This window comes from Etheostoma spectabile, chromosome 2, assembly GCF_008692095.1.
Source record: "Etheostoma spectabile isolate EspeVRDwgs_2016 chromosome 2, UIUC_Espe_1.0, whole genome shotgun sequence".
Lineage (NCBI taxonomy): Eukaryota > Metazoa > Chordata > Actinopteri > Perciformes > Percidae > Etheostoma > Etheostoma spectabile.
The window spans coordinates 21411033-21436374 of record NC_045734.1 but is presented as its reverse complement, the minus strand read 5'-3'; the positions used below and the strand labels follow the sequence as shown (position 1 = coordinate 21436374).

Below are 25342 nucleotides of genomic sequence, written 5' to 3'. Positions count from 1 at the left end.
AAGATCTCCTCAGCAAAATTAAAACTTCTTTCTTAAGTCATAATAAAAAGGAAGTGACTTTGGGAAAAATCTATTATTTTTGTGTCTCTCCAGCAACTTACCAACCATATCCGCGACACGTTGCCCGGGTTACGCAGTAAGTTGCAAAGCCAGCTGTTATCACTGGAGAAAGAGGTGGAAGAGTACAAGAATTTCCGCCCTGATGACCCCACACGCAAGACCAAGGCCTTGCTCCAGTCAGTACACACACATACTGACACACGCAGACATACAAATACATTAATCCAAGAAGTTAAGTACTATGTACAATCTGCAGGATGGTGCAGCAGTTTGGCGTGGACTTCGAGAAGTGCATCGAGGGGTCTGGGGATCAGGTGGACACCTCCAACTTGTCAGGTGGAGCAAAGATCAACCGCATCTTCCATGAGCGCTTTCCCTTTGAGCTGGTGAAGGTGAGTAGTTCTATGAATTTTCATCATTATTCATTCATAAGTCTTTTTATAGATTTATTAGTTACATTAAAGTTGTATGTCACACATTTTTGTAATTGTCATTTAAATTGGCAAGGAATTGATCTTCCTATTAACAGTGAAGCCAACTGTGGCAAAGGATATTTTGTTTTGAAGGGTAAACAAGCTGTCGTAGTTAAGTTAATAATGACTGTTTTGTATTAAAACTACTGATGTGGCAATCCTTATAAATACTGGTGTCATACTGTAACTATGTTGCCTTTGCTCACTCATAAATCCAACAGACAACAACAGACTAAACCCACAGACTATCCTTCTTGTCTAGCCTCATGTTTGTCTGCCTGTCAGCTTATGTTTGGCAATAGGAAGCAGTATTCATTTTCAATAGCACATATCAAATCTAAGCTTTTTTTTGCCCTGTCTAAGATGGAGTTTGATGAGAAGGAGCTGAGGAAAGAGATCAGTTACGCCATCAAGAACATCCACGGAGTCAGGCAAGCCTGCAAACAGCACATCACATGGCGCACACATTTACCTTCGCTATCTTTATGTCTGCTCACCTGTCTGTCAGTTTTTTCCCTGTTTGTTTGTGTCCATTCAGCTTTATAAAGACGGACAGTCTTCTCTGTCCTCAAGTGTTGCTTGTTTTTCACATCTACATTAAGTGTGCTGTCTCTGTCTGACTTTGTTTTCTTTCATTTGTGAGCAGTTTTATTTAGCCACCTTGGCTGCTTGTTAGCCTCATGGCTGTCTTTTACTCCAGTTTTCCTTCCACTTCTTCTCATTTGGTTTTCCTCAGTGTGTCTCTTTGTGTTTTCCTCCATCCGTGTGCCGGTTTCACACTCTTCCTGTGTGTCTATCTACCCCCTTCTCCACGTCTCCATGTCTGTCTTGTCTGTATGTCCTTCAGGACAGGCCTGTTCACCCCAGACCTGGCGTTTGAGGCCATAGTGAAAAAGCAGATCATTAAGCTGAAAGAGCCCTGTCTGAAATGCATCGACCTGGTCATCCAGGAGCTCATCAACACAGTCAGACAGTGCACCAATAAGGTATCACTGCATGGTCTCCTGCTTGGCTGCCACACCCGTACATACACACCACAGAGACCAGCCAGCTTTAAAGCTGCCAGGAGCCATTTTGGTGCCTAACAGTTTTTTAAAAAGCAGCCGTTTTATTTATTTTTTAAGCTATGTTTTTTGGGACATAATTTCGGCACCTTGGGTTGAAAAATAAAATGGATGAATTCAAAGAAGGCCTCAGTTTTTACAGCCCGCTTTAAAGTTCACTTGCATAAACATCAGTGTATATTTGAATGTCTTGGCTGTACTGCAGTGCACTGGAGTGGTGTCTCTGAGAGGCTGTGTGGTTAGATACCGACATGCTGTAACACGTTCCTGTACAGGTCCTTTTCAAAACAAGCTGCAGGTTTGGTTTTAGACTACAGATGAAACAAGACATAAGACTCTAAAGCCATTGCTAGCAGCTCTGTGAGACTGTATTTTATTGGTGATTTGAACTAAATGCCAACGTCTGCATGCTAACATGCCAATGTTTAGCAGGAATAGTGTTTACCCTTTTCACCATCTTAGTTTAGAGTGTAAGCATGCTGACATTTACTAGTGTTAGTACATTAGTACATTACATCATCTGGGAAACATGAATTGTTCAACAAATTTTCATGGCAATCTATCCAAAAGTTGTTGAAGTCTGGACCAAAGTGGAGGCCCGACTGACATTGCCACCCATGGCTAAAAAGCTGTGGGCTGACTCTGAGATACACATGAATATGAAGCTGGATTTTCAACGAATACTTCTGAGAACCTGGAGCTTGTTTCTGTTCTGTACATGAAGCAGAACTAACTAAATACTTGTTTTTCTTCTTATATTCCTCATTCTTCATCATTCTTTTCCTTTTTGAAAGTCATTCTTTCCCCCCTCCAAACTATTCTATCCAACATGGGCTTTCATGTTTCTGCCACTGTTCCCTGTTTTCTCATCATGGCCCATACTACACCGCCTCCTCCTTTCACCTGACGTAAATGCCTCACCACAGGACAGGCCTGTTCACCCCAGACTTGGCGTTTGAGGCCATAGTGAAAAAGCAGATCATTAAGCTGAAAGACCCCTGTCTGAAATGCGTCGACCTCGTTGTCACTGAGCTTGCCGCCCTGATCAGGAAGTGCACTGAAAAGGTAAACAGGAACAGTGGAGGGGCAGATTTAAACGTGATGAATACAGAGAGAGAGAGAGAGAGTGAAAGGGGAAAAAACAGTGAGTGATAGAGAGCAGTCAAAGAAAGGAAAAGAAAATCACAAAAAATGTAATCAACTAACTTGTCACTTGTCTATCATTGTTGATCATTTCCCTCACCGCTGCTTGAAGGCTTACAGTACCACCTTACCCCGTGGTTCCTTCTTTAATGACAAATCTAAAATAGCCCTTTCCCGTTCTGATCCTGGAACCCTATCAGCCCACTTACCCCATCAGCACTGGGATTGGTAATTAACGTAACAACCCCTCACCCTGCCTCACTTATCAAATCAGATACCCGCTCTGATTCTAAGAAAAGCGGCTTAGAAATGGCACCACTGTGGCTGTTTTCCACCCTGTTTTTACTTTGCATGAGATACACCCTTTCTGCACCATTGACACCAATAATGTAACCCCCTACTCGACTCCACCAGACCCCACTCAATCTTCACCTCTTTCTTGACTTTAACCTGATCTTTTTTTCCCACATCCTCCCTGATTTTTTGAAACTTCTGTCAGCTTGAGGTGACTATGTTTTGCTAAAGCTCAGTTTCCCTACACTGATTACATGCTATCAAAACATCTAGAGCTGACAAGAAATCTCAAGCTGATATGGAGCTCATTAGCCTCCTCAGTCTCAATGTGTCAGATTTGCTTCTGTATATTTACTGTCTGTTGTTGGGTGTAGCTGATTATGTGGATACACAGTGTTTGCAGTGTGAGCCGACACAGGTGTGTGTGTTTCCTATAATTACGGTGCCTGCAGTGTGTGTGTTTTTTTTTTTTTTTGTGTGTGGGTCTGCAGCTGGGATCGTACCCTCGACTGAGAGAAGAGACGGAGAGAATCGTCACCACCTACGTCAGAGAGAGAGACAGCAAGACCAAAGACCAGGTGTGTGTGAGAGAGACAGAGATGCAGCCCACCTGTACATTTGTACAGTCTGCCTTCTTTGTGTACATAACGTGAAATATTTTGGCCCTCAGGTGTTGCTGTTGATTGATATTGAGCTCTCTTACATCAACACTAATCATGAGGACTTCATTGGATTTGCCAAGTAAGATACTTTTTTTATGATACTTCTTCATGAGTTTCATTTAGTCCAGTGCTAATATTGATATTTCAGCATTAAAAAGTCATATATATATATATATATATATATATATATATATATATATATATATATATATATATATATATATATATATATATATATATATATATATATTCACCTGTTATTTACATCAATTATTTTTTATTTATCTTTGGCATTTCTGTACTGCAGTTTTTTAAATGTATCTGTTGACATACAGTATGTGTACAGTTGCACTAGTTACTAGTCATTTTAAAGGGATAGTTCTGTTTTTTCGGACGTATGTTGTTCCTGAGCTTTCCTACTAACTTTGACTAGCTCTAAATTAGGATCCTACACATAAAACGTTGTTTTATTGTGTATTATATTTGATTGTTTAATCGTTTGTACTCAGCCTACAAGAAACCTTTTTTTCTAAAGATATCCACAAGTACAAAATCTTAACAATTAGAATAGAATAGAATTCTGCTTCAGTGACTTTGGGTATGGAACTGAAATGATGACTCAATTAACTGTTTGGGCAATGGACAGAAAATGAATCGTCAACCATTTTGAGAATACATGATTCATTCAAATCAAGACTTCCCAGTTCCAGTCTCTAAATTGAATGGATTTTCTGGTTTTCTTTGTCATGTGAAAATAAATTGAATGTCTTTTTTGTTTTTGTTTTCTGTATTGAATGGTTTTAGACTGTTGATCAGACAAAATAAGGAGTTTTGAAGACTTCATGTTGGGCATTAAAGGTGCACTGTGAGTTTCCACATGGTCACTTCTGTTGACGTTCCAAGGAAATTTCAAACAAATCAGATTAAGCTCACCCCACCCCCATGTTATCTTAACTGTCATGACTAACTGACTAACTGTCACTAACCCCCACCCTCTCCCCCAACCATCTTGTTGGTGATTGGCTGGAGTATTTTGTTGTGTTTTGGTGCCTATCCTGTGCCTCTAGTGTCTATGACCCCTTTGTTGTCTCCTGAGACTGGGCTTTTTCACAGTGTATTCAGTGGGCAGGCAGCTAGCGGATCAAGGAGAGATGCCTACAAATTGAGACACAAATGAATTTGTGCTGAAACCATGCAGGAAATCGTAGTGCACCTTTTGAGAAATTGTGACGGGCACTTTTCACCTTTTCTGAAATCTTATCAACCAAATATAACTACAGTAAGAAAATGTTGCAGAATAATAAATAGTGAAAATAATTATTAGTTTAGGTTATTGTATATATTAGAAATTTCTAAATAATATAATATGCTTGGATATTATACTGGAGTTTATGTTATTGAATCTTTCTCCTGCAGTGCCCAGCAAAGGACCACTGCCAACGCCACCAAGAAGAGGGTCATGCCCAATCAGGTAACTCACCTGTTTAAACAGATACGCTGCAGCTGCTTTCTTTTCTTCTGCTGCTTTTTTATTTCTTGTTCTCTCTGTTGTTGTCTCAGCCCCTCTGTCATTGTTGCCCTTTGTTGCTTCACATTTACACACTCTTGTCTGTGCCCCTCTTGTCTTTATTTCCCTTTCCTTTTCCCTACTTCTTTCGCTTCTGTTCCTCCTTTTTATCGCCCAGGGAGAGATTCTTGTAAGTACCATGCCCCCTCTGCACCTCCACTTCCTCTTTGAGTGAGTAGGAAAGACAACGGTCATTCAGACCATGTCCAGAAACGAGATTTGAGCACCTTGAGGAAGAAGAGGGAAGTGAAAGAGTTACAAGAGAGAGTTACTCATGGATGTATCATGACAACTGGATACCATGTCCCAAGATAGCAGCCTTTCATTCCAGTTTCAAAGTTTCTCACCCAGTGACAAGGCCTGTTTTGATTCTGTATTCCTTTAGTCATATTTGTGATATGATGGAACGTAAGCAGCCTGTCTTGTTTTCCGTGTTTCTTATTCTTACACAGCGGTGTGAACAAATAAAGTGGGGGGGTCACAAAGTAAGCGACAGCCAGAAGTTTGAATTCATAACGTGACTGTGAGCTTCAGCCCTCGTTAAACCGTTTAGATATAGAGTCATCCTGCAGAGTCTTATATTGCAGACAATCATTGGGTTTATTTAACTATGAAATGTGTGTATTGGCATAAGAGGGATCTACTTAAAGGTAGATTGGATGTCTGAAATGAATCACACAAAAAAATCCTCCTCTTTAGTTCCTAGCTCATCTATGCCTAAATGGCCCTGATCATAATGGTGGTCTTTGGAGAAAATGCTATTTAGGCCAAGGAGAATTTTAAAGGCACTTAAATGCACAATTGTCCCTGAGATAAATTGGGGCACAGCTGACTCTTCAACCCTATAATACAGAGTAATGCAAATGTCCGCTTATTATTCCTGTGTCTGTTCCCTTTGTCTTCTTGTCCGTCAGTCTGACAGAGAGAGGGATGCAGAGAAGGTGACTTTTCATTGGAGCCTTTCATCACTTATTTCAGTCTCTCTGTTTGTCGTGTAATATCATACAGTATGGGTTGATCTGAATGCACTGCGCTCTCTTTTTTAAATGAAGAATACTGTTGCACTTGCATGGCTGTTGTGCTGTATTTTGATGCTAATTTTCGGTATATGTCAATTGTCTTCATTTGTTTTTAGTATTGTGTTAGCTTTCCAAAGGTGCATATTACCCCTCTTGTGGGGTTTGCAGTTTAGTCAACTGTTGGATTCATGTGTGCAGGTGATCCGCCGAGGCTGGCTCACTATCAACATCAGTATCATGAAGGGCGGATCCAAGGACTACTGGTTTGTCCTGACTGCTGAGTCTCTCTCCTGGTACAAAGATGAGGAGGTGAGACCGCTTACAGTACGGGACAGTAAATGCTTAAAAATGTAATTCTGTGGGATATAGAGACAGTTGCCTTGTTTTCAAAGACAAAAGTTCCAGTATCTGGTAAAAATAATTAGTGAGTTCTTATTATAACTCTGCAGTAAAACTGTAGTCATCTTGTGTCATGGTATAGTAAAATCATAATTGTTGTACTAGTTGAGTTGAGGGTTTATTTGTTATAGTCTGCCTTCTTTTACATGTGTCATTACATCACTGTGTTTTATCAGGAGAAAGAGAAGAAGTACATGCTGCCTCTTGACAACCTGAAGCTGAGAGATGTGGAGAAAGGCTTCATGTCCAGCAAACATGTCTTTGCCATCTTCAATACTGAACAGAGGTGTGGATGCTCTATGATCCTCTAAAACAATCATGTTTATGGTGTTTGTTCTAATCTTTGGTTAATGTGTCTTACAGGAATGTATATAAAGACCTGCGTCAGATTGAGCTGGCATGTGACACTCAGGAGGATGTGGACAGCTGGAAGGCTTCGTTTCTCAGAGCTGGTGTATACCCAGAGAAAGACCAGGTACAGCACAAATGCTCTTTTTTTTCAGCAGTACCCTGTTCCGTATTCTCATTAATTAACTGTCCTGCTGGTCCAGATGCACACTGGGAATTTCCAGTATTTTCAGTTAATTTACTCAAGAGAGTGTATCAAGATATATCATTCATGATAAAAAAATACTGGTGTAATGTAGATGGAAGGCTAAAACCCCAAAAAATGCCTTTAACTGTATTTCCATTACTGTTGACAAGAACTGTCCACTGCCCCTTACACCGCTTAAAATCGGAAGCATTTCTCTATAAAGGTAAATAGTCAAGCATTCCAAAAATCAAAGTTTAACAAAACACGTCAGTCATTATTATTTGATATAATTTTAAAGTTTTACACCAGCTTTTATTCAAATATTGCTTCATCAGGTTGCTGCACAGAGGTGTGTGACATCACATTTTTAACATTAAACCAGTATGAAGTGGTGGGTCCTCACATGTGAAATAACCAAAATGATGTCTGACATTGGCAGACAATAGTGTGTTTGTTTAACACATAACAATCACACAAACAATACATATCTGCTTTTGCATCCCTCACATCTCCTTCTCTGTCTTGGTCTCCTCCAGCTTGAGAGCGAAGACACGATGAATTCTAGCGACACTGTGTCCATGGACCCGCAGCTGGAGCGACAGGTGGAGACCATCCGGAACCTCGTGGACTCATACATTGGCATTGTCAACAAGTCCATCAGAGACCTCATGCCCAAGACCATCATGCACCTCATGATCAATAGTGTACGTGTTCTGCTTTATCTGTCTCTTCTTCCATTGGTCATACTCTAGACCTTCTTCTCCTCAAGGTATCTATGATTACATTTCCCCAAGTTCTGACTTTTTTGCATTCATGTTTGTTTTTTGTTTCTTGTTTCATTTTTAATGCGTTTTTAGTAAGTATTCATGTATTGCTCTGCTGATGGATAGGGGTGTGTGTTTTAGTAAGTACTCATGTTCTGCCCTGCTGATGAATTGGTGTGTGTGTGGGGGGGTACCTTTTGTTTATGTAAAGTACTGTATGAATACAGTTTGATTGATTTGCTACTGTAGAAAGGTATGAGAAATGAGATGGACAGTTATGTATCAGTAACATGAGTCACTCTGTCTGGCATAGTCTTGCTGTCTAGCTGTAACTTCTTTTTTTGTCGCCCATCTCCAGGCGAAGGACTTCATCCACTCTGAGCTGCTGGCCTACCTGTACTCGGCCGGGGACCAGGGCAGTTTGATGGAGGAGTCAGCAGAGCAGGCTCAGAGGAGAGATGAGATGCTGAGGATGTATCATGCTTTGAAAGAGGCCCTGGTCCTTATAGGAGACATCAGCACCACCACTATTTCTACCCCAGTGCCTCCACCAGTAGACGACAACTGGATTCCCAAGGATCCGAGGTAACAAACATGACTAACCACAAATTTATCGGCCGATTGCTATGTTGGTATCTGTGTAAGGAACAAGAAATGTCAGATATGCAGAACTTGGTTTGAGGTATTTAGAACAGTGTCACCATTAAATAGTTTGGCCACCAGAGGACACTGACTCTTAATTTTTCAACTATACAATGTTCTGCTTGTACAGTATGTCCCCTACACATTCTTTAAAAAAAGATTGCTTTTCATGTTATGTGTTTATGTAAAAAAAAATCACTATTACACACAGTCAACCACTCACAGACATCTATCTCTTTATCAGCATTACGTTATTTCTTCATATATTTACACTTGCACACCAAAATAACTTCAGTGTATTGCAACCAGATGCAAATAAATTAAATAAGTTGTCAAACTCCACTTAAATAAAATTTTAAAATTTAAAATTTAAACTTGTATTTAATCATATAATCATAATTGCAACCATAATTTCTGCATAATCCACAAACCAAAGATATGCATAAAACCTCTTTTTGAACTAATTATGATAATGTTACCTGAACATATACATATTATAAAATAATATATATAATAATAAAAAAATGCTTAATTGGCTCTTACAGGTCCTTATTTGGATAATACCATTACTAATAATCCACAGTGATCTATTTCTGTAATGCTACCAGTCTTAATTGAACTGAAGGTTTACGTCTCACCTTGAAATGTAACTCAGTAGCATTCTGTATCTCTGTCTCAGTCCTCCACCGGCATCCCGCCCTGCCTCAGCAACAGCGCCCCCTCCCAGCCGACCCCCGGCGGTGAGGGGGCCCACTCCGGGTCCTCCACCTCCTCTCAACCCCTCACCAGCCTTCGGAGCCCCGCCCGTGCCGTCTCGGCCACCGGGCCAAACAGCCTACGCAGGCGATCCCAACTCTGGTGTTACGCCTCTTGTCCCTTCCAGGCCGGCCCGCGTGCCTCCTGCACTGCCGCCTGGGATTCCCAGGTAAAATCAATCATTCACACACACAAAACCTGATCCATTTTGTGGCTTGTGGTATTGGTGCAAGTTGCTGGGACACTTGAGACTGCTGGTGAAGGGTTGTACTGTACGTTCTGGCTTTTGGTGTTTTGGGAATGTTTGGTGCATGACTGATGATATTTTGCCTTGCATGTTTTTTCTCTCCCTCCCCCTCCCCTTTCTCTTCTCTCTTCCTGCAGCAGACGACCCCCGGCTGCCCCCAACCGACCCACCATCATACGTCCTTCAGAGCCCTCCCTGCTTGACTAGAAACAAACACAATAAAACACCTTTCTTTATGTTTACACATTTATATTTCTCTTGAGCAGAGATACTTTTCTTTTTTCATGTATATTCCTATAACTACAGACTTTATCCTACTGTAATTGATAATTTGATGCTGTTTCCGTCTGTGCATTTCAGAAGCATTATGTGTTCTGACTTAATGTGTAGGTAGCTTTTTTTAACAAAATATGATGACATGCATGCCGTGTCATGAAAAGGGATACATTTGATGATTTTATTGACTTAAAGGTTATGAACCAGCAAGTCATCTTGAATTGTACTTGTTTCATTTAAAATGACATGTGTCTTAAACAATATACGATTCATAACTTTTATATAATGGTAAGACAACTTATTTAGAAGTAATGTTTTTGTGAGTTGTATACTTGCTAACGTTTTGTCAACAATCTCACACACTAAGCACCTCATTAAGGAAGCAGCACTTTTTCATAAAGTCCTTTTTTTCTTTTCATTGTTGGTAGATTTTCAAGGCCTTGAAATGAGCATATTAAAATTAGACTGATCAATGGTGTGTATGCCTCAATATTTTGGCTAATTATTTTATTACAAAGAAATTCCAAGTATTAGTTAGTTTTTTTTGGTGTTTCTCCTGTTGGGAGAAAGCACAGCAGCAGTGGGTGTGTTGTGTCTTCTAGTGTATTACTAATAATTATACAGTAGTTGATAGAAGAGTGACCGTTCCCAGTGAAACATCCCGACAGTTACCTGCCGCCCACCACTGCTCATTTGTGTTGAAATTTGTATTCAAGTGCCTTGAGCAAAAGTTATTTTGTAATAACTTACCACCTTAAAAAAAAACATGAAAAAAAATAAGAATCCGGCAAGACAAAGGGCCTCTATTTCAGAAGCTGTGTAAAATGATATACTGAATAAAGGAATAGAAGAAGGTGTGGTGGCTAATGCTTGTTCTTGCTGCAGTTTCCATCCAAATAGTCTTGTATTGCCACACCTATCTCCACAGCGCTGTAGAGTAACCATGCACATGAAAGTAAACATGTACAGTACTTTGTGTCAAGTACAACAACAATTGCATACCATTTTCAAGACCTTTTCACTTGCATGTTATTCAAATGGAGACAGTCATGCAGAACAAGAATGTTTCACTTTTCTATGTGCAGCCTGGCATGACCTCCCTTCCTTCCTACCTTACTGTATGATGGAACTGTGGGTTCCCATGGTAACCGTGGTTGCTAGTAGCAACACACATTAAAGACAGTGTTACTCATTGCTTTTTGGGCAGTTCATAGAGCCAGGCAGGATTGAATAAAGGTATCTAATCCTAATTCTATTTTCCAACACTTCTTTCCTTACCCAAAGCGTCTGCTAGCTGCTACCGATCCACTTATGATCAGAAACTAATCATAAATATCTTCTCACACAGGCGACCTCCACAAGTCCCCTTTCATCACAACCAATGGTGAAGGAAACTCCAACTTGGACTCTGTGGCAGTGGGCTCAGTTAGCACAAGCTGGAAGAGTCTGGCTTTAGAAATTCAGTTTATGTTGTCTAGAGCAATTTCCTATGTCGTTAATCTGAAACTGTTGATGCTATGTTTTTATTAGACATTTACAGACATTTACAAGGATGCAGAGGTATGACAATGCTTGTGGCTAGATCAAAGCATGCTGTGTTGGGCTTGCCTCAGTCCACGATGTAACTGATAACCTCTGTACATACACGTTATTAGGCTTACAATGTATTTCTAGTATTTATATATATTGTGTACTGTAGATCATGATCATCATCTTGTATTAAATAAGAAATACTGAAGTACTTTGTCTTATAATTCCTTATTTGAAATATCTGAGGGTGGACAGGTCAACTAGGAAATGGAAGAAAAATCTCTGTGTGCTAAATTAAAACAAAGAATCTTGATACAAACTTGGCAAAAAACACAAAGAATGAGGTAATATACACTCCTGCTACATGTTTTTCATGTATTGCTAGATACTGTAAAATGTAAAATCTGTGCATACCATAACTTCATAATTTAAATCTGCTCCTCTGGCAACAACATTTGTCACTTTACATTGTATGATACAGCAGAATGCCTCAATCTAGTAATTTGGTAATTAACAAATATTTTAGATATTGCTTAATTCATGCTGATTTTCCAAGTGTTTTATCAAATATACATGGTATTTAACCTTTACAACATCAACTTAATGTCAAAGTTGTTTTTGAAAATGTTTTTTATAAGCTTTTAATGTTAGACGTTAGGGGGCACTACATCAGCAGAAATAAATTTTGTCTATACACATTTGGTCTCAGACTCCTGATTGTTTCCTCAAAGTGGCTTTGGGGACAAATACTGCACATTGCAGAGTTATGTAAAACATAATCTTGTATAAAAGATGCAAAAATCATCAAATAAATATGGTTTCTTGTGTTTACAGCTGTGCCAAACGACAACATATGCTGTCATTCTCACATCAGACCAAGCAACTCACATCAGACCAAGTATCCTGTGTAAAAAAAACTTTAATAACAACGGATCTTATGTAAACCTGATTTTTACGTATTCTACTGATTATGTAATGAAAGCCTGTTCTTATTAAAAAAAATTAAAATAACACTCAGTGGCTGTCTGATCAGAATCAAAATGACACATTCGGTTGACTCAAACAAACATCTGAAAAAGAAAACAAGTTTGAAAATCTAGAAGACCAAACAGAAACCAGTAACACACAACACACATCAAACAATCAGTATGTTCACACTGAATTATCCTGATACATGAACTGACATACACTACAAACTACATGTTTGTCTGGAAGAGTACTGACACGTTGTACATTACTGGCAATCACGGCAAATCATCCCTCTTTCTTATTCTACATTCTTATTTGTCAACCCGTCAGCATTGACTTGAACTGGCACGTGAAAAGAAATCAGTAACATCTCAAAAGAGCTAACCACCAACACAACTGTAACCAAGGAAATACCTGGTCAGGTGGACAGATCACTAACATAATAGAAATACCTTAAACCGTAGGAAGAACAAATACGCCAACAACACTATTGCACATCGTCATCCCTTGTAAACCAGCTGAATAGGAGTTCTGTGGATCCGTTTTTTACCAACCTCTTCCCTTTACTAGGAATAATTTCACCTTTCAAGAAAAAATCCTTAACCCTCTCACCAGTTTCAGAAACCTAGGACAGCATTTATACTACAACATTTACTGTTCTGTTCATTGAGACCAAATGAAACATAGTGGAGCATAGTCGGAATGGGTAACCAGCCAAACATCTTGTATTGTATTGTATTGTTCTCCTTTGTAGACTGTCTTTTAAAACTGAAAGATAATCCCTCTACGTGCAGACCCTCCGCTTATCATCGAACAGTTTACGGACAGTGTAAACCTGGGAATGCAGAAGAAAAAAACACAGATAGTATGATAATGGGTATGTGATTCAAATATATAGTACATATTGTGCTGTTTGTTGTGTCAGTGTTCTATTTACCTGGGTAAGGGCCACACACAGCATCACCAGTACACAGGCACAGGACCAGAATGAGACCCTCCACAGGTTGTCTTCCAGAAGGTTTCGATCCCGTGCCTCAAAAGCCCGCAACACTGTCTGCATCTGCCGGCTGCGCTCCAAGCGTCTGTGCAGAGAGTCCATGGACTCCTGAGGAAATTATGAGAACAATTTTAGGGATTTAAAAAAAGTGGTGGCTGTTATGAGAGAGAAGTGAAAGTAAGAGACACAGAAGATCTCAAAAGTGCGAAGAATCCGATTTAGCTAAACAGTGGTTGTTAATGGCTGACTGCTACAACTTTCCTGTCTCAACAGAATAACATGACATGCATTATCGCATTATTCTTGTCATTTGGACGACCATTTGCGTTTTGATCCTGTACATTATGTTAATTTTGCACTTAAGTTCTCAATCAAATTAGAAAATACTCATTTTACTAATTAGTCAATTATTTAATTATAAGTAGCCCAAATTATGCCATGCCTTACCATGCAGTTATTTCAAATAGGCTATTTTTTAAATTGAATTACAGAAAAAAAAAATGAGATATCGATATGAAAAAGATTTATATCAACATAGAAGATTTTGGCCATATCGACCAACCCTAGGTCAGAGATATAGTTTCAAAAAGAAAAAAGGCTACATAAAACAGCTCACTGGTTACCTAAGAGGTCAGCTGCACATTTCTTAAAACCCTAAACAAACATCTCACCCGGATGTCCTCCAGCTTGTACTCCAGGACGCTTCCATCAGGCTCCTCTATTCCCGGCCACTCTTCATCTCCCCCCACATCTCCTCCTTGACCCTCGAGGATGATCTCGAAAAACACCATCTTCTCTGAGAAGCGACTGAAGCTGTTGTCAAAGCAGATTTCATAATCTCCCTCCACTGTAGGCTCCACCCTGGGGTAACAGGAAATAAAGTCAAAGATTAACAGACAGATCCAACAATCACTGGCTAAGTAATATGAAATAAGATGAAGGATTCACGCCACCGTAGGGCATCACTCACACGTGGACTCCGTCAGAGCGCCGAGACTCAAAGATGAGCTGGATGCCTTCTGGAGAGATGATGGTGAAGTCTACATCCATACCAGCACCTGCTATCACCTGGATGTGCACACACAAATACATACTATATTCTGAAGTCAACCATTTTCTTTCTTTTTTGGGGAAAATTATTTTTGTCTGTTTGTCTTTGTGAAATAGTTACATTAGAGATAGAGACAGAAAATACTGTATGTGAAGAGAGACAGGAGTGTGACATGCAGCAAAGGTCTCCAGCATGTTGCAGTAACGTGGTGTGCGTCTTAACCACTTGCCACAATGTATGCCACAAAACAAACAATTCCAAGAGAGATTAGGTGTGCCTAGAGTGTGTACTGTCGTCTCTAAGATTGAGACTTGCCCACTAAACAAACACATTGCTGACTAACACAACTTTACATTATAAAACCTGCTCCTGTGTAACTAAGTGTTTCATTTTTTCCCCCACATGATGTATATGGTGTTGGACAGAACTAAAGCTGTTAATCAGTTAAAAAATGCCCAACATTCACTAGTCCCAGCATCTCTAATGTTAGTATTTTTTAATTTTCTTCAACCTCTGTGAAAAAGTAAAGGGAATATATTTGGACAGTTATCTTGGCAAAACAAGCAATCTGAAGACATATGACCTTGTGATCTGGGACATTGTGATAGACATGTTTTAATTATTTTCTAAAACATACTCTGCAGATTAATAGATAATAACAATAATTGTTAGCTACACCACTAGAGTAGAGATTTCAGTGTGCACACAGAGCGCCTGTGGATATGTGGTAGCTGCTCAAAAGTGGGACTCCTGTAAATCAACAGTATAAACTGACTTCTGCTGTTGTCCTTTAAATAACTAAACTAGTGCCTCTGACAACAAACACTGTATGGGATTTTGTTCCTTTCTAGGCTCTTTTTCTGTTCTACCAACACTGGACCAGGACCTCCCTTCAGGAACAACCTGCTGGATGACCAGATCTGGACCCTCTTAGACATTCGTATCATTTACATAGTGACTCAATCAAATACTATGTGTGTATTATCTAATTTCCTGTAAAGTATTTAGTTATCAATGATATTTATTAGTGAAATGGCACTGAAATGTGTCACACATTTATGTCGGTGAGTACTTACCTAAATGCAATCTTGCACCAAAAGTTGCTAGATAAATGAAGTTTGATTTGACGTTATGGATGTTTTTCACAGTTGTTTTGTCAAATGTGAGCTACAGTACGTGGTTGTTAAATTGGTCAACAATATTAATGGAGGAATATATGCTGTTCATTACTGTTTCTTAAAGCTCCAGTTCAATGCTGGCCTAACAAAATATATGCCCAGCATAGATTATGTTTAATTCACTACCAGCATGTCAGCTAGCTAAAGGAACAACGGGTAGTAACTGTAGCCATTAACAACCTATTCCTTGTACAAGCCTTTACCAGACAGCATGTAAATGTGAACACACCAAGTGAATATGTTTTCATAGCACACACACACAGTTACCTGATATTCGACCTCCATCGTACCATTCTTTATTGCTGTTTGAAAGAAACACTCGGATCTTCCGGCTTGTAGCAGAAACGTGAACTCGCTGTCTAGGTTCTGTCCGAAACAGCTCACACACCCTAAACACCACCCAAACACTACTGCAAGGACAATCGATCGTTCTCCGCGTCCCTCTTTCCAATGAAGAAGACCCATGGTGAAGATATTACCAAACACAGGGCTATCTAAGTTCAGCCATCTCATTCGCATCTCTCTTCCGCAGAAGAACTTTGCGAAGTTGTAATTGGATGGAGGCCCCAGAACGAGGACGATGCTGCGAACCAATCAGAGGAGGAAGAGTAGCAAACCTCCTCCAATCACTGTAGGGCTGCGGGTGTGACCGACAGTCTATTCTTATAGTGTGTTTCTTCATCTGTCTATGATATGACCCACTTCTGTGAAACAGTGAATGTCTTTGCCGTGACAAACATTATGGTACAACTTTATAACGGACTAAGATTTCGTAACTAATGGCTGTATTTAAATCTACTTTTTTATTATTTTATCTTATTTAAATAAAATCATAAATTACTATTTTTTTATGGCACTGAACAACATAATATAAGAACAACTTTTGGGTTGCCAGGTGAAAATCTCTCCTGCTGGTGCTGCAGACATAGACTGGAGATTTTACCGTGCAATTGTGCAAAAGTGTGGCCATGGAGTCATAAATATAAGTCAAAATCACTATGGCCACTACGTGGCAGCACCTAACAATAAAATGTAAATGTGGGTCGTAATTGCTGCTTGTTCCAACTACCTGTGAGATTGATTTTCACGGGAGGACTTTCTCTTTCGGACACACTCATTGACGGATTATGAGACAACATTTTGCATCTATTTGTAGTCATTTTGCATCTCATTGTAATAACTTTCAGTCACTTTGTGGATAGTCCAACATTGGCTGACCTTACTCCACAGCGCTGTGGAGTAAGGTCTGGCCCTACCAAACATTTATTTCAGGATAGGAGAAAAAAATGCCATGGGTTGTTTGCATTTCTTTACAGTAAAGCAATCACAATTGTCTTGGGCGGCGCGAAGCTCCGGACATAGCGACGCAAAACAGTAAAGTAAGCTATATAAATTGTCTGTTTGCATTCAGTTACGCAGTTATTTCTGGGGTTCCAGACACGTCCAGGTCCAGTTCCTTCTCTCTGAATTTAACAAGCAACAACCACAGCAGCCCACCAGGAGTGCATACTTCCGCCTGTCCTCCCTGAGTCTTTATCTCCAACGACCAGAGCGTGCATTTGTGTATGTGTATATGTGTGTGTGTGTGTGTGTCTTTGTATGCGTGTGTGTGTGTGTGTGTGTCTGATTGTGTGTTTGTGTGTGTGTGTGTGTGTGTGTGCGTGTGCGTGTGTGTCTGTCTGTAAGTTATAGTGTGTAGAAGTACGTCAAAGTGTATTAATTGTAGATTCAACATGTGGAGTCTGTCATGTCAAACTATCCCCTCCCACAACAAATTGAGTTTTACACTGAACAAAGTGTGACTCATCTCTTTTCGTACTTCAAATACTTTATTTAGGTCATAAGCATTTAAACAGCAGAGAAATAGAAGATATCAAACAGAAGTAGTGTATATCAATATGCCACATTGAAACAGCTCATCTGAAAATCTGTTTAATAAAGAGAGGGAAATGAAAGTATTTCTCTAAATACTTGGTTCAAGTAGAAGAAAAAAGAAAGAAAAAAATCTATAACCAACACAGATTCCCCACAGTTCATTACTTCTGCTTAACTTTCCACATACGAAAGGTGGCATGACATTGGTGGGATGTTGCAAGCATTTAAAGCAGGCAAAAGCAAGTTGCACAGAAATAAGGCGCGGGTGGAAAAAGACGTGAATAAAAAGTGAAGCAACTCTTGAACAAAACAGTGACCGTAAAAAAAGAAAGCAACATGAGGGATGGCACTTGAGCTGAAAAACATTAGTCATCTTCAATCCTTGCCCCCCCCCCCTAACAAAACAAAGAACATGTTGCTGAAAGCATCATCTCAGACGTTTGCTAACATGTGAGAAAGCAGTAGCCTGAAGGTCTGGAAAGTGGCTTTGTAAATGTCAGCTTAGGGTAGTGTTGCATTAAAGCGTGCTTGAATGAGACTGAGGGTGAGGATGTGGCAGCAGTGGCGGTCAAAAGTGCAGGTGGGAATTTAACAACGTGAGCCACCCCCAACTCAGCCTCACCATCAACTCTACTGTTGCTTAACATTGCTGGACAAGTTTCTCAGAAACTGACACAAAAAGCAAGGGATGCCAACACTGAGAGTGAAAGTGTTTAATAGAACATGACTAACAAGGAGTGAGAAATTGAAGACAGAGAAAAGGAAGTATCAGCTGAGGGACGATAACTATAGCCTATATTTGTAGGGAGTGTCCCACGCACATGCACTCACACACACACACACACACACACACACACACACACACACACACACACACACACTCACATGCACTCACTACTCACTCTCTCTCTCTCTCTCTCTCTCTCTCTCTTTCTCTTCCCCGTGTCATCTTCATTTCCTCCTTACATGAGCTTACTTGTAAAGCAATATTAGGGATAGTTGACAGCAGGCGAGCAAACGCAAGAGGTGACAGAGCACATAGATCTGCACTTGTGGTACAGACAGAGGATTTTTTTTTCTTCTTCTCAGTAAGCGAGACATTTAGAGAAGTCATGATACACAGTGGCTTATCTGAAATTGATTCCATTGTTATTTCATTTTAATTATTTAAGAACATTTTTGGTATTTAATATTCCTAAGGAGCGTGTTAAAACTGACCTGTGCGGCTGGATGGTTGGCTGAGCTGTGGGGAAACATCTGGTGCACATTTAAATCCAAGGTAATCTCTTTCTGACACACCTTGAACAAATGACAATAGGACGTTCTTCATTTATTTTTTGAGCTGTCTCTGTCTCTTCTTGTATGCTTGCAGTAGTCAGGGTATGTAGAAATGACTTTGTTTCCCAGAAGCTGATTGGATTGCATGTACCTACTGTGAGCACAGTAGACAAAACCTCCTGAGGCCATGTCTGTTTCTTTCTTCTATTTCTTAGTTTTTTCTTGTCTTTTTTTGTTTCTATTCCCAGTCACTTTGCTTCACCTAACCCTGACCTTGTCTCTTTCAGTATCCCTTCCTTGCCACACCAGGCCATTTTACCGTTAGTCCTAACATCCCAGTTGGAGTGTGATCTGGTGGGATGGCAGAGGGCAGTGTGGGTACATGCCCGCAGGTGTTTGTGGTGGACAGCCAAGCCAACTACGTCACTGTGCACAGTGGGAAGAAACCAAGATGGGCGAGAGTAGGCCAAAGGTTTCTTCTTTTGATGGTGGGACTTGCCCTGTTTGGACTTGTTGTCGAGGGATGTTTTATCTACAGTCTTTACAAAAAAACGCAGGTGAGGCTGACACCTACATGTGATTTTGTCTGTGTGCGTCTGTGTGAGGAAAGGGAGAAGAAACAGCTTGAAGCACATGGAATTTCCTATCCTCGAGAATTTTCCTCTACGTCACAACCAGCCACAGACTCTAGTGGACAGCTGAACACATTTGGTTGGTTGTTATTAGCTCTTTAAGTTACAGGTCCACGATGACAAATGTGTCAAATGGATTCTTTCGCTATAGTTTTACTTCCCTTTCTTTTCTCTCTCAAGAGCAAACCCACAATATAACTTCACTTTTTTTAAAGAACATTTCACCATGTTGTTTATTACACATGTGCCTCAATCATATTGTAAACTTTGAATGTTATGTAATATTCCCTACAGTATAAAATCAAACCTTAGATACTGTACAATGTGCTAAAATAATCCACCCTTTACCAGGCACTGTATTTCTCAGTAGCTAAAAAGACAGGAAGTTGGCATATAATGTTTTGTTACATTATTTTGTTTTAATGTTTATGTCACATGAAAACTGAGGCTTTCAAATGCCTTCATGACCACATAAAAAATAAATACAAATTAGTAGTCAAGTGAAACCAATGACTAAAATACATTTCCATTTTAATTCAAGAAAGTTTTTTGTGTCAAATTACTACATTTCGTTCTTTGTGTGTATGAGTTTGTTATGTAAAGGTTATAATGTAAATTTGCCATTGGTTCCCACAAGGCAGGGCACTTCCTGTTCTTATGTGCTTGTGAACTATTGACATCTTGCTGGTAAACACACACAGAATTTGTTACTCACCCACATGATCATTCCATATTTTTCACCCCATTTTATCTTCTTTCCCTGCAGGAATTTTCCCTCTGTAAGTCTCATCCTCTCTGCCAGAACATGTCCAATTCCCAAACATCTGGTCAGCAGGTAAGTGTGGGTGTCCAGTTCACATATCTGTGGCCGCTGTACCGTCACTGTTGTACTGTTGTGTGTGTGGGAGTTTTCAGCTTTTTTCTGTTTCAGGGTGGCACCATGAGTCAAGTTGGACCTAAAGGTAAGGAGTTACTCTTGCTCTCTCTGTAATCATAACTGATCATGATGGGCCACAAATATGTACTTAAATCTAGCATCTTTTTTTAAGATATTGCACATGCAAAACCTCACACATGAATTCAGATGTGAGATTTCTATGTTGATTGGTTTGATGGTCTGACCCTCTTTTCTTGAACAGAGTCCAATGAGATTCCCACAGTGCGACCACATCTAGAACAGGTCCAACAGAGACCCTTTGCTCAACTGATAGGTTAGAACCCTCTCAACACATAACACTACTAACTACCAACAAAACATACCAAAGCATTGTACATGAGCTTAAGGAGCAATTTAATCTATTCTCCTTTATTTTCTTCTTTCTCATCTTGATCCCAGGCTCCAACAATCCTATAGGGGCGAACAATGTGGTACAGTGGGAACATAAAGTTGGCGACACCATCACCTACAACATGGGCTACGAAAATGGCCAGTTGTTGGTTGAGAAGGACGGTTACTACTACCTATACTCCAAAGTGACATTAAATGCTGTAGAAGAGTGTTTGCTTATCGAGCACATGGTCATGAAGAACACCAGTGCCTATGATAAATCTATAGAACTTATGCAATCAAAAAGGTTAGTCAGGTTACCTCTCCTTCCTTCCTCTATCGAAGAACATGTGCTCACCTGTGCTTACATGGCTTTAATCAATTTGTAGCTTTAAAGGCAAATTGAAATTGGTGCTGCCGTTTTTATGTTGTGGTAAGTTGGCTTTCTGACACATCGGGCATGTTTCTTTTAGTTTCCGCTGCCGGACCCCGAAACCTTCGACTGCAAAGGCTTCAGATGGGGAAGATCTGTGGAACAGTTTCCTGGCTGGGATCTTCCACCTGCGGAGTGGAGATAAAATTTTTGTCATGTTGAAGAATATACATAAGTTGCTTCCAGGACCTGCTGAAAACCTCATGGGAGCCTTTATGATATTTCCAGGCAATATGCAGCAATAATACCTCCATCCCAGAACAGATTATATGTCTCTGTGCTACACCATGAATTGTATATATGTCTAACAATATATATGATCTAACTTATACTGTTCTCAATGAATGTTTTTGAATCCCTCATGAATAATGGTTGTGATATCATGAAAAGTATCTGATATTCAGACATAATCCTACTTGATAATTTGTTGCATAGATTGTTGAGTGAATAAAATACTTCCTTATCAAACAAAAATGTGAGGTGGGATTAACTCCTGAAAAGGTCATATGGACATGTAAAAAACAAGAAAAATGTATTAAATAGATTATCTGTGGTACAATATGAACAGATTTCTATTCTGCTCAACTTAAAAACTGTGCAAACACATGTCAAAGTTTGGAACCAACTTGGATAGCTTAAGCACACTGAGAAAAACCACAGTTGCAGATTTATCAATACACAACATATACCAACGCATCTCTGTGTGTGTGTGTGTGTGTGTGTGTGTGTGTGTGTGTGTGTGTGTGTGTGTGTGTGTAGAGCAGGATGTGGTTTAGTAAGGATGCACCACGGAGAGGATGGAGGGGAAGGGTTGCTGAGGTGCTGAGGTTGGTGTGACTGACTCAGCTCTTCTCACAATGTACAGGGGAATGTTTTGCAGACATTGCAGCAGTATCATATGGGAAAAAGACATACTGAGGTACAGAAAAGTTAAGGAGAGGTCGGAAAACAATAAGGGAATTCTGCCAGGGAATTAGTGTTGGAAAAAACACAAAAAGCCAAGCACAACAATGAGAATATTGTGAAGACGCAGGAAACTGTATAGACAGGTACACAGACAGGTAACCATACGTGTGTGAGTTGAAAAATTGACCTCAGATGCAACAGAAAGATTTGGGTCATTTCCTGTTGAGACGCAGATACACATCTTTGCATCCAAGTGAAACAAATACACAACACGATAATAGTCTTGCAGCTTCAGCATTAAAGCTTTGCACAAGAAGACACGTCAATTACAGTGTTGGAAAATGTGAAGTGTGTTTGTTCAAGTGCTGTACTTGAGTACAATTTTGAGTTACTTATGCTTTACTTTTACTTTTTGTTTCTATCTTGTGCCACTTAACATCTCTACTCCACTGCATTTCAGAGGCAAACATACTTTCTACTCATTTAACCCTTGTGTTGTCCTCGGGTCAAATTTGACCCGTTTCAAAGTATTTTATATCAGAAATGTGGATTTCTTTCAACAAAATTGCCCAAAAATAACATGGCTGATTCCATTCAATGGTCTTCAGGTAAAATCAATGATTACTTTCATTGAATTTTTGGGGTGTTTTACTTAATCTTACAGCATTTGAATTCTTATTTGCTTAAGGGTTTCAATACAGTATCTGGACTAAACTTTGAAATATACCCATCTGTGATCCTCTATTAGTCAATTAGTTATTAGTCAAAACAATTCATAATATCTGCCTTTTCAACTAAAAACTTATGTATAATTTGATATAAATTAGGTTTCTTGACGATGAATTCCAAGAATAAGTGTAAAACCTATCATTACCAGCTCAGGTTTTTAGAAAAGCGCCAAAAGCATGGAAAAAGTGACAAATAAATCAGAAAAAGCAACAAAACCATCAGAAAAGCACAAAAAAATGTTCATTTTAATTTTGACCTGGTAGGACATGTTAATAATAATTTATACTGTTTATTGATCCCAGAAGGGGAAATTACAATTACAATTTACACTCTGTTTGTTAGTCATCACTACACACATGCTCCGGACCTATTCATGCACAAATGGAGCGATGTCAAAGTGAGTGAGCTGCCAGCTGGACCTGAGTGGTTGGGGGGGGGGGTACGGGACCTTGCTCAAGGGCACCTGGCAGTGCCCAGGAGGTGAAGTGGCATCTCTCCAGCTGGACTGAGCTACTGCCACCCCTAAGTTCATGGTTTATGGGAAGACAACACAAGGGTTAACAACTGTAGGTATTCGTTACTTCATGGATTAAGATTTAGAATACATCACATACTAAATTCATCTCATAAAAGTATATAACTGTTGGGTGTGGTTGGGGTGCACTGTTGAGTGCAAAGTCCTACAAATGGTTTCACACTATCCATTGATCAACAGGTGGCAGTAATGCGTTAACAGAGACAAGAAAGTAGAAAAGAAAGCAAGCACATTTACATGCATGATCTTATGAATACTTTAGAAATTAGCTGTCACGTACTGTGTTGTGTTATGTGTATTCTCTGCAGGTGTGTGTGAGTCTCTGTAGGTGTGTGCTGTTGATGACATGCCAGCCGCTGAGGCTGATCAGCTGATCAGCTGATCAGTGCTTGGCAGCTTAAGAGAGGGCAGCATGACTGTGTGCAGAGGAGGTTTCTGTGGAAGCCAGCGTAGAGTGGGCAGAGAGGTGCTGGGAGCTTCTCTGTGACATCTGCATCAAACTTGTGATACCTGTGACTATTTTCATCTTCCTTTTGAAAATTGTATTAAGTTGCCTTGTGTTGTACGGGCACAATACAAATTGCCTTATTTACTGTTTACCATCCTGAGTTTACTATTTTAAATACACTACTATTAAAAATACACCTTTAGAGGTAAATTACGGTGTTTCTTTTAGGCGTATAAAAGTTGTTTTTAAATTCAGTGCTACTCGCCAAAATGCATTTGCAAAGCAGATTTTTTAAAGTATTTTTAGTCGTCCATTGTTTTTTACATGTTTACTAGTTTTTAATCTTTGGTGTATTGTTGTATTTCTTGGTGCATTACTACCACTTCACATCAGTGAAATACTGGGAAACCATTTTTGAATGTGAATCACATCACCTGTGTGCATGTGCACAATACAAACAAAACACGGACCCACTAATAACAAAAAAATTCTGTAGCGCTACCAGAGGTCAAAAATACATTGTCATTTTATTACAACTTCTAGGCCATGGAAACAAGTTACTAACACAACATTAACATTTTATCATCTTTTAAGTACATATAGCAAACTTGTTAGCAAAAATAGTTTTACACATCCAGCAGTTAAGGAACAACAATATCATTTATTTGTGCTCGTATCCACTATGTTCCCCAGCTAATCGTTAACCAAGTCTCTCTTGTTTGCTGCTCAGCGGAGTTTATTTATATGATACATTTTATACACATAGGCAGCTCAAGGTGCTTTACATAATGACATTTAAAAAGACACAGGTAAGTAGAATAAAAGAGAAACCTTTAGAAAGAAAAAAAGACAAGATGGATACAAGGCAAATGTACGCTTTTTAGTGCAAATCTAGCAGAGAGTGCAATTTCAAATAAAAGTCAGCAATGCACATACGTCTTTAGCCTGTTTTTCAAAGTAACTACAGTTGGTGCAAATCTGAGATGTATGTTCAAAGAGTAGATGGGGTTATGACTAAATGCAACTTCATCATGTTTTGTTTTGACTGTGGCTGACCTGTTCCACATGACCAAAGAAACTTTCGGTTATGATGAAGTAGGTCAGAAATGTATTTAGGCCCTGAACCATTAAATGATTAATGGACAACCAGCAGTAACTTAAAGTCAATGCTAGAAGTGACTGGTCGCCATTGCAGAGACCTGCGTGAGAACTGGTGTAATGTGTTCAGCTTCCCTAGTCTTTGTGAGAACATTAGCATTCTGAAAGAGCTGAAAGTGCCTTTGTGCTTCCTTGGAGAGACCTGAGAAAATACCATTACAGTAGTCTAACCCAGAGGTTTGCAATCTTTTTTCAGCCAAGGACCTCTTAAAGGGCAATTCCAGCACAGAAAAAAAACTAGGGGTTAAATAACACATGGGTACTAAATCGACTGTTCTCTGGGATATGTTTTCATGCTAATTGAATATGACCAGTTTTAGCGCAAACCTCTAATCAGCTTATAACGCTAGTTCTCTGGGCACTCAAAAGTAAAAAGGAAATGCTATTTCAATACCACAAACAAAGCTCAAAATAGCACCACACTTCCACGGTAGCATAATGAAGGTCCCTACATG

At 39.6% G+C, this 25342-nt stretch overlaps 3 protein-coding genes across 8 annotated transcripts in view; 2 read left to right on the top strand and 1 right to left on the bottom strand.

The window, feature by feature from the left end:
* Nucleotides 1–12129, top strand: part of dnm2b (dynamin 2b) — a 19327-nt gene extending 7198 nt beyond the window's left edge. Inside the window, exons 7-20 of one of the 5 annotated variants that reach the window (XM_032529708.1) lie at nt 94–236; nt 317–452; nt 897–964; nt 1381–1519; nt 3526–3612; nt 3705–3775; nt 5113–5167; nt 6481–6591; nt 6858–6967; nt 7045–7156; nt 7753–7920; nt 8339–8565; nt 9302–9547; nt 11250–12129. In XM_032529708.1, coding sequence (XP_032385599.1) covers nt 94–236; nt 317–452; nt 897–964; nt 1381–1519; nt 3526–3612; nt 3705–3775; nt 5113–5167; nt 6481–6591; nt 6858–6967; nt 7045–7156; nt 7753–7920; nt 8339–8565; nt 9302–9547; nt 11250–11289 — 1713 coding nt within the window. In that variant the 3' untranslated portion in view covers nt 11290–12129. Of the gene's footprint in view, nt 1–93; nt 237–316; nt 453–896; nt 965–1380; nt 1520–2523; nt 2663–3525; nt 3613–3704; nt 3776–5112; nt 5168–6480; nt 6592–6857; nt 6968–7044; nt 7157–7752; nt 7921–8338; nt 8566–9301; nt 9548–9762; nt 10757–11249 lie in introns of those variants that run through there. The other 4 variants (XM_032529698.1, XM_032529683.1, XM_032529690.1 and 1 more) reach the window with 4 other exon arrangements.
* A 204-nt stretch (nt 12130–12333) lies between these two features.
* Nucleotides 12334–16182, bottom strand: tmed1b (transmembrane p24 trafficking protein 1b). Its single transcript, XM_032529740.1, has 5 exons — nt 15894–16182; nt 14368–14465; nt 14069–14258; nt 13338–13505; nt 12334–13235 (listed from the first exon to the last, which is right to left on the bottom strand). Exons 1-5 carry the CDS (start codon nt 16143–16145, stop codon nt 13185–13187), a joined length of 759 nt encoding a protein of 252 aa, XP_032385631.1. The 5' UTR covers nt 16146–16182; the 3' UTR covers nt 12334–13184.
* Nucleotides 16183–18443: 2261 nt separating this feature from the next.
* LOC116698010 (tumor necrosis factor ligand superfamily member 14) lies at nt 18444–21575 on the top strand. Of its 2 annotated transcripts, XM_032529729.1 has the most exons (7): nt 18446–18780; nt 19067–19336; nt 20178–20246; nt 20343–20373; nt 20551–20622; nt 20748–20985; nt 21152–21575. In XM_032529729.1, exons 2-7 carry the CDS (start codon nt 19139–19141, stop codon nt 21354–21356), a joined length of 813 nt encoding a protein of 270 aa, XP_032385620.1. In that variant the 5' UTR covers nt 18446–18780; nt 19067–19138; the 3' UTR covers nt 21357–21575. The 2 variants fall into 2 exon arrangements, with proteins under 2 accessions (XP_032385612.1, XP_032385620.1); XM_032529721.1 differs by having other exon boundaries at nt 18444–18780; nt 20178–20373.
* The last annotated feature ends 3767 nt before the right edge of the window (nt 21576–25342 follow it).